This window comes from Gallinula chloropus (assembly GCF_964237585.1).
Source record: "Gallinula chloropus genome assembly, chromosome: 1".
Taxonomy (NCBI): domain Eukaryota; kingdom Metazoa; phylum Chordata; class Aves; order Gruiformes; family Rallidae; genus Gallinula; species Gallinula chloropus.
The window spans coordinates 210,408,287-210,421,671 of NC_140085.1; the positions used below are offsets into that span (position 1 = coordinate 210,408,287).

The following is a 13,385-nucleotide window of genomic DNA, read 5'->3' on the forward strand; positions in this document are numbered from 1 at the left end:
ATCTTCATGGAGCAGGGTACCACACACATGGTAAAGAGGCAATTCCATTGCTGGAAAAACAAAGTGCACTAGTCGGCATTGTACAAAGTGCCTCTCTATCTAAATTTATTAATCATAGAATACCAGGTTGGAAGGGACACACTTTATTGGCTCCAACTTTACAATAATTTTATTTCCCTCTTTCTATCACAGCCTCCTTTTAGTATTTTTATATTTAGGACTATTGGGTTAAAATTATTAACAGCTCAAAGCAAGGTCCCAAACATTTAGATGCAGGTAACATTGGCATGTGTCTCTCTGACACAAAATCACCCACAGAACCTGCACCAAAAACCTGCACTGCTGCGAAGTGATGAATTTCTACCAAATTAACAGGGTGCTGGAAGTGTTCTATAAGCAATTAAAACAAACAAATCCTACAGAGCACATCATGCTCGCATGACACACCATCAACCTGTTCACTAAACAGATTTTTCTCTAAAACAGAAAAAGGGATCTTGCAGGAGTCTTTGAGAGATGCTCCATCCATCTGCCTGCTTCAAAGCAGAAGCAATTCTGCCATAACCGTTCCTGATATAGGTTGGTTTAACATGTTTAGAAACACTTCTGAAATTGGGGGATACACAATCACCACCCAAGCAATCTATGCCAGTGCCAGACCATTAGAAAGCCTTTTTTCCTAAAACCTGAACTAAACCTCCTTTGTTCCTATCACACTAGTTCCTTCCTCTTTGCAGATAGAGTTACCATCTCTCTCATTCTTCCCATCCTTCAGACTTCTTCTTCCTACCATAAAATAACCCAACTTTTCTTTAACTTTTTCTGCTAAATCATGTTTATGAGACCTCTAATGAATGACATCCTTCTCCCCATGGCTTTCTCGTTACTATTTCTGGTGCCATGTCCAAAACAGGATCCGGTACTCTAGCTGTGCACAATTACAGACTAGACCACTTCCTACATAAAATCCACCACCAACCCTCTCCCCACTCCTGCCCACAGTCTCTATTACACAAACAGGCCTACCCAGCCCATCAGGAAGATGCAATGAAAGCTCCTCCACCGCTCACCTGTTTTTGAGATGCGCCGCCAGGTCACATCGCTGCATGACTTCCTGACACACGGCAGAGAAGGGGCACAAAACAAATAGCTTGTCTAAGAGTTTATGAACAAGAATGCTGGATTTTTTGCAGAGTTTAAAATGGAGTCTTTTTCGATCCAGCGGGCAGAAATCCTTCTCCTGCAGAAAGTTCCTTAGGCACTTGTAGCAGAAAGTGTGTCCGCAGGGAGTGTCCAGTGGCTGCAACAAGGGCTGAAGGCAAATGTGGCAGACCAAGTCGTCATCCACTTCGTTCTGGTAGTTGTAGAGGTGGTTCTCCCTTGTCCAGTGCTGCTGGCCACACTCGAAGCACAGAGGGTTCAGGGAGGTGTTCTGCTCCACCGATGCCATGTCGTCACCTGTAGTCCCCATTGTACACCTAAGGTGGCAGACAGGTCCTCCTCATAGGATGGGGTTGCTCAGCGGGAAGCAACGTCTTCCAGGGTGACTTATGTTCTTCAGTCAAGTCTCATTTCCTGCAACAAACGAAGAAATTAAAAAATACTCATTTTGCATGGATTTTCACGTTTCTTGTCAGAACTTTTGGCTTCTCCTGGGTTTACCAAAACACACCAGCAAGGCCGCTATTCCTGCTCGCTGCAGAACTGGCACAGAGGCCAGCAAGAAGAAAATCAGCGAGTACGACTCCTTTTACAACATAAATGTTGCACAGCTTCATAACAGCTGCTGCATTGCACAGCTTTCACCTGCAAGATGACCAGTTTGTGACAGCAAGGACACTGCATTACGCAATGTCACACTAGAAGTGTGCAATTAGCATCCAGCACAAAAATACCCTACTGTGCAATAATGGTTAGATGACCAAGTAATTAAATGTGGCCTTTAATATGAGATTACAGTTTTAATCTGGTCCTACTCTCTTTTTTTTTTGGCTTTTGACTATTAATGCAGAATATTACACATTAAAGTCTAAATGCATTGCATTAAAAAATAACAGCAACAAACCGCTTACTCTGTTCTTTCCATTAGTAATATTGCATATATACCACCACTCACATTCAGGTTTTGTCTGTGGGCAGCTACACAATGAGAGGGACTGATTGTATCTAATATGCCACGTTTCACTTAGTACAGAGGCCAGCAATAAAAATATGGAATAAACTAATCATCTGGAGCTACTGGTTTCAAACAACCAACCTACTTTGCTTTTTCTCTCACAAAATTACCGCATACTCGATGTGACAATAATCACGTCGGACAAACAACTGTAGGTCTGTCACTGGGGGATTTATTTTCTAAATTTTCTAAGTTATTAAACTTTGCCCCTCTTAAAATAGCTGCTTGGCCGGGAAACTCTGCAGCCATCAGTCTGTCATTTGAAACGCTAAATCCTTGCCTTTCCCAACCTTATTTACCCCACTGTCCCTTACAAAATCACACCGCTTGACACTCATAACAGGATGATTTAGAAAATCCTACAATTTTTCTCACATCCTTAAGAGACCTCCTCATTCATTAGTTTTGGTAAATGTTCTCATCAGCAGGGGAAAAAAACACCGCAAAATTTGAGCAATGCTTGCTTTGTGCCTAAATTGTTTATTGCAATTCAGCAAGCAACACCCATGACAGACACTCCCTGTATTCTAGCAGAGTAGTAGCAAGCATGAGGAGAAATGAAAACTGCTAGTCTAGGTACCAGCCCATCATCTTTATTTTTAGCTGCTGAAATGCAGTCATGAATACATTCTGAAATTCATGTGGAACACATGCATTCCACCCTGTCTTACTTTAAGAGAATCCCTGTTTTGGTTTTTGCCCCTTAACCTCGCAGAGTCAAGCACAAGACTTAGAGCACATTTTACAAGGATTATTATATCCTTTGACGCAAAAAGGATTAAATAGTAATTTGTAATCCAGGCTTCTATTCTGCTGTGGAAATTGATGCTCATCGTTGCCCTGCCTCGCAGTAGATAATGTGCACCTTCTGGAAAGGATTTCATGAGGGAAGAGCATAGAGGTCTTTGTTACCGGAGACTAAGAATGCAAAATGAGACCCCAAAAGAGATTAGTCAAAAAACAGTCTTAAAGGTATTATGTAAGAGTTCAAAGATTGGAGAGCAGATGAGGAGAGCGGCGCACGGGGCCCGCGTGCCCAAACCGCAGCTCCCTCGCTCTGCGTTCATGCTAGTGGATTAACGCAGAGGGATGAGCCCTGTCTAATGGTCGGTCTTTATGTAATGCAAAATAAACCAGAAAAATGTTCTAGAAAAACGCTGCACTGATTTGAGACTTCACCAAATTATTTTGCCGCTCAGGGCACCAGGGGAGCAACACGCGGCGTGTATTGTATTGAGCTTGGGGTACCTGCATCAGGTAGGGCAGGGACATGCAGAATGAGAAGAGAAAGACAGTTTAAGAGTGTCTTGTCCAAATGCTAGACCCACTCCTACTACTGACTATGACCACGACTCTTCCTCCTTCTCAAAGTAAACAAGGTCTCAAGAAAGGAGCAAGTCTATGGAAAACCCAGGGACTATTTGGTGCACTAAGGACCATTCAGAGCTCCAGTTACACACCCCTGACAGTGGGCATCTTGAATTCACCCTCTTAAAGGCTTCTAGCAGTTCTGTCCTTTGAAGTCTGCGCAACTCATATGCCAGCCTGCTGCAGAACTGTGTCCAGTTCTGGGCTCCCTGGGATAAGGAAGACAGGGAGAGAGTCCAGAGGAGGCTACAAAGATGATGAAGGGCCTGGAGCATCTCCCCTATGAGAAAAGGCTGAGTGAGCTGGGACTGTTCAGCCTGGAGAAAAGAAGACTAAGGGGGGACCTTATTAATGTTTATAAATATCTGAAGTATGGGATGCAGGGGAAATGGGCAGCCCCTTTTCAGTGTCTGTGGAGACAGGACAAGGGGCAATGGCTGCAAGTTGGAGCACAGGAAGTTCCACACCAACATGGGGAAGAACTTTTCCCCAGTGAGGGTGCCAGAGCCCTGGGACAGGCTGCCCAGGGAGGTGGTGGAGTCTCCATCTCTGGAGAGATTCCAGCCCCGTCTGGACGCCTGTCTGTGCAATATGAGCTGGGGAGCTGCTTTGGCAGGGGAGTTGGACCCCATGATCTCTCCAGGTCCCTTCCAACCCCTGTGATTCTACCAGGCAGCATCATACAGTAAGTACATCCATGAGACACTTCTGATACTTCCTATGGTCAAAGATACCTGCACCCCTTTTTTAGGAGGCTGGAATTAAATCCTTTTTGTGTGTTTAAGAACTTCTTTTAAAAATAGCTGGCTATGAATTTTGCACAGAAAATAAACCACAGTGCACGACATGGCCTTCCCTGTGTTGTGCTGCAGGGGTGCCAGTTTGGGCCAGGGGCCAGCTGACATTGCTTCTGTCTGCTTCTCAGCCTCCTCTGTGCCCTGTTAGCTTAAACCATCAATAAATACCACATAAACTAACCCCACCGTTTTTTCTGCACCTGACATGACCACCCTCACACCATCTCTCTGCTGGCAGAGCTGCGTGAGAAACAGACAGAGGATTGCAACAGGAAGATTAAAAAAAATAATAAATCCAAACCAAAGACCACTATCCCTACCCAAAGAAATCCCCCAAAAAACAACAGCTGAAAAAAACCCATTGAGATCTCTTCATTTTCACATTGCTGTCTGCTTCCCTCTCTGCTGTGCTGCACTTGGGGCAAGCCTGTTCCACGACTGGGGAATCACGTCACCAGGATTTGTACTCACTCCATAACTCAGCTCCTTAATTATCACTTCCAAGACTTTTTACAGGCTGTTCCCAGTGCAAAATACCAATTTATAAGCAGTATTTGTGATCTGAGCAACAACTGGGATGGTAGGCAGGGTGTAAATTTCACTGATGTGAAGCATTATACTCCTGAAATCCACAAAGCAGAGCATTGCCATTTCTGATAGCCTACTTCAACCCTCTTTATGCATCCCTTCTAGTATTTGCTCTATCTCTTATCACTGCAAATCACCAGCTCCTTGGGATGCTATCAGCTCAGGGAAGCTGCAAACAGGAAAAAATAGTCAGAATTATAAAAAATATAAAGAGGGTAAAGGAGCCAGACAGGCCTGTTATTCCAGTCATATAATTCCCTAGGAAATAATTCTCCCAGGACTTCATTACAACAGCCGAACAGTGCAGGTGGTGCCCTGCTTTCAGTTCTAAATCACAATCCACTTGGGAACTGGGCAACACTGGACATCCAACTGTGCAATTTTTTATTTCATTTTTTTAAGTGGAGCGCGCACGAGGGCGATTTTAGACTGAAAAAGCCTTATCCTTAGGCCTCCTCCAGTTCTGACTTATTGATTCAACTAACATTCTTTGGAGAAGCCTGACACATTTTTACAAAAGCCTAAGATGTCAGGCTTTATACCTACATCAGATTTCATGATGTCTATTCCTTCTGTCTGAATAGGCACTATAAAAGAAAAAACACAAACCACAAGCAAACTGGAATTGTAGCAATAATTTAGCCTTTTTACAATGGCTGGCTTCTTTTACATATCACCAATAATTAATACTATTTTCACCTTCAAGTTAATTGGAAATACGTATTTTGCAACGAATGCTCTCAGAAATCTAAGTAACCTATATCTGAATTCTGTTACTGAAATCTGTTATTGAGATTTAGTGCCCAGTAGCTGTTCAAAATTTTACCCAAAAAATCTGATGATACCAGAAACGAGCAACTAAGGAAAATACCTGTCTCAGAACCGATCTCTCTAAAAATTATCTTTAATATACCACAATTTCCTATGTTTTTTTACTACCCTGTGCAATTTTCCTCAAGCAAAAGCAAAGGTCAAAGGAACACCCTTTGATGAATGACACCCCTGTTCCTTTGCTGGACTCCGGTGTCCCTGTATCCCAAAACAGCTGGGATGCAGATCTCTCTGTTGTGTGGCTAACAACTCCCTATGCCAGAATAAACACCTTCTCACTGCGATGCAGCCAACCACTGAATCGATGTTTAATTTATACCATGTAGCTTAAACCAACTGCAGGTGAGAAAATGTCCACCTGTATTTCCTCTGGATTCAAGGCTCCCCAGTGCTGGCTGCTGCTTCTCATCCCAGAGGGCTCAAAATTTTGCTGCCTCTTGGCAGCACAGGAATGCCTCAGCACATCCCCTTCTCACATCCCTCCTCAGTGGGGAAAGGGAGGGTATGGGAACAAGTTACAACAGCTACGGTGAAGGTTTTATACAACCCTGAACTCAAATAGTCCTTTCCTCATCTGTCAGATTTGTGCTTGCAAGGGAATGCCTAACTTTATTGATCTGTAACTCTGAACAACGGTGTGGGCATCACCCCGGATTTCAGGGAAGGTTGGCTTAACTTGAAAATGTCACAGGGTTTCTGAAGTCTGTTCTCCGTGGCCATGGCATCTGAGCACCCAAGCTAGGAAGGATCGCAGGGTACTGAATTCCCTTGCTTTATCCAAAAGCCAGAGCTGTGAACAGGATCTCTTAGCAGCCAGGAGCAGATCTACGCAAGCCCCAGGGGAGGGAAACTAGACAGTGGTTACATCCACTGCTTAAAACCACATCCTGACAGAGGAAACATCAGTTCTTAGTTCCCAGACCAGTATCCTTCCCAGGAATTAGAGCATCAGGCTGATGATCCGAGGTGTTTCCAAAGCACACCCTAGCTCGAGCAGAAGAAAAAAAGATAGCAGAAACTGTAATAAAAAACATGATGAGAATAAATAGCTGGTGCATAGCACTAGAGGGGGAGAGTGTTATTCCACATCTTCCAATAAGCGTGACCTAGCTTATTAGATACAATCTCTGCTTTAATATTAAAGCCATACAGCAAACAAGTGAAGCAGAACTAGCAACTTGTATTGACTTTACAATATCCATGTTAATTGCACCGACATCTGAGGGCTGCGCTGCCTTCAAAACACCAAACCCCAATTCGATTCCAGCCCAAGTTTACGAGACAGTAATCCTGTTAGACTCTGCCTCTTTTGAAAACGCAAACAACTGGAAGTGTTGTCAAAAAATGGCATCTGGCAGCTCAAAGTCAGGGAAAAAACCTACGAGCGATGGGCAGAGCACAGCAGTTAGACAGGGGCAGGCTTCTGCTAATGCTGCAGCTACCCTGTCACCACATGCCAATTATCCAATACACCTATTTTTTGTGCCAATGAGCAACAGTTTTTCTACATTTTTTTAAGTCATTCAGCACAATGACTCGGATTTTTATATTCCAACTAAATAAAACTGTGCCTGAACGGTGACTTTGTTCCACTGAACCACACAACCAGGCAACGCTGGCTTTGCAGTAAAACCACCTCTCCGCAGCTTATTTTTTTGTCTCTGTGCTTGTCTTTTATTCCATCAAAGCGATGCCCACGCAGCCAAGGTGCCAGCCCTACACCAGACATTGATGTGGCATCATCGCTGCAAAGGCAACGGGTCGCAGGCGATGCTTTACCTTCCCCCACCTCAGGGGTGCAGGTTTTTACATGCAACATCCTAAAGAAGATGTGCAGACGTGCTCCCCTTGCCGGGTTATTTCTGGAGCACGGCGTTTTTCCAGGTTGCAAAATGAAACCCTGCTTAAATCTGGCAAATAAGGAGTGTTTGGGAAAATTAGTAGGACCGTAAGTTGTGTTGGGTATTTGTAGAGTGCTGTGTTTCCGTGGCAACGGGGGGCTATGGGCTTTAATTACCGCTGCGACGTTAAGGGTCCCTGCTGTACTGTACAGTGGCTTGTGTGAGACTCGCTGCTGGGGCGAGAGGACAGGCAGGAGGAATGCCTGTGCTGCCCTCCCTGCCCCACAGCTGCTAGATGAGCCCCAGGGGGTCTGAGCTACCAGGGAACAGAGAAATGTAAAGGAAGGGGAAAGCAAGGGGAAGGGGAAGGCCATCCGAAGATGGATGATGCCCACCTCACAAACACAGCACCTCGCACCCAGGGATGCTCGATAACGGGAGGGAAGAGAAGGGCGCGGTGCCCAGAGATAAATAAAACAAGTGGCCAGAAGGTTTTTGCTCAAACACATGAAGATCATCCTGCAGCCATTTTCTGTGGCACAAATGGAATGGCTTCTATTTTGGGAGCAGGAGATTAAAATAGCTTTACTTTAGTCAAATCGGTCTCAAACGAGACAGGGAAGATGAGGATTGTGACCCCACAGAGGTCTATATCCAACAAGCTATATCCAACAAATCATCTCAGACTAGAAGGAGACAAAAGTATGAATAGTTAACAAAGATACATCTACATATCTACAGATTAAACTTTGCTTGTTAGGAAGAAGTTAAGACACACCAGCCAAGCCAGACAAGAGCCGCCCAGGTTTGGGTGGCTGGGCCGCTCTCCTGGCCTGCAGGAAGCCTGAACCCCCCCAGAGCAGAAGGGACTTGAACTTGCACCCCATCCTCTCCCATCTCGCTCACAAGTATTTGCCCTTCTCTGCCAACCTGTTTCACAAGAGAGGCAGCGCGATGGCCACCTTTACAATTTGGAAGATCCATTTTCCATGCCCAACATTCATTTTTCTACTAAGTGGAAGGAGGGCTAACCCTGCCTGGTGCCAGAAGCCACCCCACCACAGAAACCATCAATGCAGGACAAGTGCCTGGGGGCTCCAGATGCTCCCAGGTTTCCCAACAACCAAGCAGGCTTGCAAATTTTAGGACTGAGGGTGTAAAAAGTTCTGTGTGAAACCTCCTTCAAAGCTTCAATCCATTCTGGGATTTTACAGCAGTGAAAAACAAAAAGAAATATAAAGAAGCAAAGTGAACTGAAAGTGAAAATGACCCCACTTACCTGCTGGTAGAGCCAAAGACAAATTCCCTTCCTAGAGCAAAGAGCATAATGACAACAATATGTCATTACTGCCCTTGTAACTCACTGGGCTTTTATATCCAGTGGGAGCAAAAAATGTACCCCAACAGTCAAAAATCCACTTCAAGGAGACAATTAGCGAGGTTTTCTTCTCATTAACGGAGCAGAGGAGAAAGGCAAGAAAGAGTAAAACATTTGCTTATCCTCCATGGTTATTTTTTGCAGCGCAATCTGTCCACCAGCCCTTGCCATATGTGCCACCCTTTCTGTTTGGAGAGATGAAGGCAGCAGAAAGCTGTCCATCAAGATGCTAAACCTTCTGGAAAGCCCTCCCCTGCGCACTTTGCCCTGAAACGAGGACTTCTGTGGATGAACAGAAAACACTTAACTAGATTAAATGTAGCTGGTTCCCGGGTATGCACAGAGAGAATCTGATTTGATTAATTCAAATTTTAAGGAGCTGAAGCGATTCAAAGAAAATAGAGAAGGAAGTGGTGAGCTACATTCCCTTTTTCTGCTCTTCTGTATAACCAGCCCCCATCCCTACGGGTGTGCATGGAGAAAAATCAGGGAGACAACACTTGGATTAATCACAAAATGGCTTTGATGACAGAGAGAAGCTGGGGGTGGAGGGGTGGAAAAAAGGATAAAAGAACTTTCTGGGTAGTTAAATCGCAGGACTGACTATTTTCAGAGACACACCAGCCCCATCTCTTCCTTTGGGTGTACGCCACCTTGCATAACATGTTACAGCTGGTTTCTCCCATCAACCGCAACCTGAGTGATGGTGGAAAGCTATTTGGAAAGATAAACTACATTGTTAGGAACCAGCTAACAAAAAAAAGAGTAATCTCTCTCAACACAAGGATTTCTACAATCTGTGTGAGATGGAGTGAAGTAGACACACTTTAGAGCCAGCTCAGATAAATGATAAGCCACAAGCTGTCCTTGCTCTGCAGGGAAGTCCTCCATGGGAGTGAGTGTCCGTTGGCTGTGAGGAACCCATGACAACCCATGGTGAGAGGAAGAAACCTGAGAGTACAGGAGAAAGAGGGCAGAGGATGGGGATGGTCTAGACAGGTTTGTGGCTTCAGCCTCCAGCCTCATCCTGTGAAGTAGCACCGGGGCAGCTTGGGAGCATCACTTGAAGAGCTAAGGCAATCCCCCAAACCAGTCTGTCCTGCCTAGAGACTGATTATTTTCTCCCCTGATGAAAGAAAATAAATATCACCACATCAGGACTCTCCAAAAAAGAAAATAAAAGCCTTCTTCAGCCCACAGTCAAAACAGTGTTTTAATTCAGGCTACCTACATACACGCCAAATTAGCCAGGAGACACAACTTGCCCATGAGCACGGGTACTGTACACAGAGTGACTGGTTCACATGCAAAACCACCTCATGCGGTCTGTAACCCAGCGTGACCAGGGAGTGGGGAAACCTGTGATGACTCCAGCCACCCCTTGGCAAGCAGCTGACTTGTCCTGGAAGCGCTGCCATGGCACCGATGTCCGGGTACCATCCGCTCGCCCTCACTTGGACTGACCCCACAATAAAGGCAAGTTCTTTGATTCTTAAGGCTTCAGGGTGATGGTGTGCCTCTCCCTATTAGCTCTGGTGAAGACATTTTGGTTTACTGCTGTACACAACTTAATTTCCACCTGATTTCCAGGGATTCTTTCCTTATGATCCCTGTAAAGCAGTTATTTTCAGAGCCAGCTACCCAACCGATCTTTGAGCACACAGGAAGAAGACAGCATAACCTCACACTCTGGGGTATTTACACAAAATACCTCTATGCTATTTTGTAGGATGCTTGTCAGAAAATACTAACTTTACATTGAGATCGTCTTCTTACACTCTCTATACGTACCTGACTGTACCTTGGATAGATGGGCTCTGTGCACAGAGACTGAAAACAAATGACTCCACACAACATCAGGATTTACATAACAAGAACATGTTAGATCTAGAAGCTGTAGTCTTAATTATACAAATACTATCTTAAATAAATAAAACCCATTTGAATATTTTGTATGTAAACAAGTCTTTACATACACAGTAGACTAATACTTGATCTAGGGCCTCCAGACAGGATTCAGAGAGGGAAGCGGACATAGAGCTGACTATGTAAAGTCTAGTCTGGTTATACAGATTTGACAAAGAATACTGAAGCAAAGAAAACACTGCATTTGGTTTTAGTCCAGCTGTAGAACCATGTATTTGCTGCTTCAGCCCATGCTAAGTCCACAACCACCACAAAAGAGTGGAGACAACATTTGTTGAATGAAAAAACAACTCAACAACAAACCCCAAATATTTTTCCTTTCCCTATTAGCCTGTCTGACTGCAAGTTAAATATATATATATTTAAAAATAGAATTTCAGCACCTATTATGTGGGGAGGCTTTTACAGTGCAGTTATTTATCTGCATGAGGTGCAAAGTTTGGCTGCTGCAGCGTGCCCCCTGCATCCTGTCAGTGGTCTCAGAAAGAAGCTACTTCAGTAGGAGCACTGCTGGAAAAGAGTCCTTTAATATTCAGGGGGAAACGTTAGCAGAGATGCATAGTGACACGCACTAAGCCAACAGGTCCTGGTGTGTGTTCTCAAACGAGTGACAGGGGCTAAATATTAAGCAGCAAATCTTCTGCCTCCCCCTTGCAGAATGAATAATGTGGAGTGAGCGCTGAGCTGCTGTTACAGCGCTTCTGTTCGCTCTCCTCAGTAGTCTCCTTCTCTTTGTTCAAAAATATAAGATTCCTAAACAAAGGCAGACAAATGAAGATCATTTGCTTTGAAGTGAGTAGTACAAATTAGAGGCAAATCAAAGAAAATGACTGTAAAGCCACCTAAGTGGTAGCACCTCTGCAACACATCAAACTGGTGGCCATATGCAGATATTCTATATAACATTTATATTTATGTAACTGTAAATACAGAAATAAACAAAACTAAGACTGTTCAATGGAAGCCCAAGAGGGTTAAGCGCTCAGAGAAGGGTACTTGTCCTACAAGCAGATAGAGAGAAGGGTCAGGAAAAGTTTGGTGGAGTGGGGAGACATCAGGGCTCCAACTGCTACACTTGTCTAGCAAATAAAAGCTGAGCTGTTGAACAACAGAAGGCCTAGGGTTATGAAAGAAAGATGCATTTCAGTTCTCTGATACCCAGTAATGAACTTGCAAAACATACAGAAGAAATTTACTCACTGCAGCGGGGAATTGTGCTTCACCACATTCTGGGAGGAGAGTGGGAAAGGAGCGTTGCGCTAAGAGCCCCCCACCAGGTAGGATGCTCATATTCCTAACTTCAGGCTCCAATTTCTGCATCTGTGGTCAAAATGGCTCCAGCAACAGAGGCTGACAGAAACATGCTACGTTGGGAAGCAGCCAACGTTCTCCTCCTCCTCCTCCTCCTCCTCCTCCCTTTCCAATCTCTTCTCAGCACGCTGAAATTTTGCATTCGAGGTTCTGTGGGGGACGGTACAATTTTCACTTCCTCATTTCTTCTATGTATTCAAGCCTTAAGAGCTAGCTCTTAAAATACCAGTCTTGCTTTGAAGGATATTACTTCATTAGCATTGCTTTTGGAAAAATGGCTTTAAGAGGCAGACTGTTCAGCCTCCCTAATACCCATCTCCTTTGCACTCCCTAACCACAACGTGCATTTTCCCAAACCAAGCACTTCTCAACAAGTTAGGTTAGGTTCACAGACATAAAAAATTCAAACTCTCATTTGTTTCAATACTTTCTTTTTTTTTTTTTAACTCCTAACCCATGCTAAACACTTTCACATGTTTTAAACCAGATGCTTAGATAAAACTTATTTTAAAAACTTTAAAGTCCTTTTTTTTTTTAATTGCTGTATTGTCCAAGAGCCAGAAACCATCACCAACGACGCTCCTACTGCACTGGGAGCTGTGCTGTCTCTGAGATAGAGACTCACATTCCCATGCAATCTATCTCTTTTTCATAAAAAGGGAGAAGTGGTGCACACCAAAATGGTGAGACCCCAGAAATGCCACACAAGGTCCAGTGCTGCCAGAGGGACCTGTCTACCCTCCATATAGAAGCAGCAGCCATGTTGGTAAGGTCAGGTTATTTGGAAATAACACACATCAAAGCCTCTCTGCTCCTCTCAGGAAGAATGGAGATTCAGCGAATCAGTCAGACGTTCACCTGCAAGCTACCGGTTCATGAAGTCCAGATTTTGTAAGAAATGACTCAAATCTACTATCACGTTTAGAGCAGCCCAGGGAACAGGGTCTAACAGGTCAAAGAGACCACGCCACAAGTCATCTTCACATGGCAGAGTCACTAAAAAGCTGAGGAATACCAAGAAAATCCTGAGAAGGGTCCCTTTCTGCATCAAACTCGTAACACAAAGAAGTATGAGGGAATCGCCCCCCCTCCACAGAAAGAATTACTCTGCTCTATAGTTCCTAGTTTCCAGCTAGACACAGACATTTGGGTCAGATAAAGAACTTTCC

General features: G+C 44.3%; 1 protein-coding gene across 1 annotated transcript in view; it reads right to left on the reverse strand.

Moving 5' to 3' along the window:
- LNX2 (ligand of numb-protein X 2) overlaps positions 1 to 13,385 on the reverse strand; it is a 62,782-nt gene that overhangs the window by 27,722 nt on the left and 21,675 nt on the right. The window contains exon 2 of the mRNA XM_084261297.1: positions 1,071 to 1,575. Coding sequence (XP_084117423.1) covers positions 1,071 to 1,471 — 401 coding nt within the window. The 5' untranslated portion in view covers positions 1,472 to 1,575. The remainder of the gene's footprint in view (positions 1 to 1,070; positions 1,576 to 13,385) is intronic.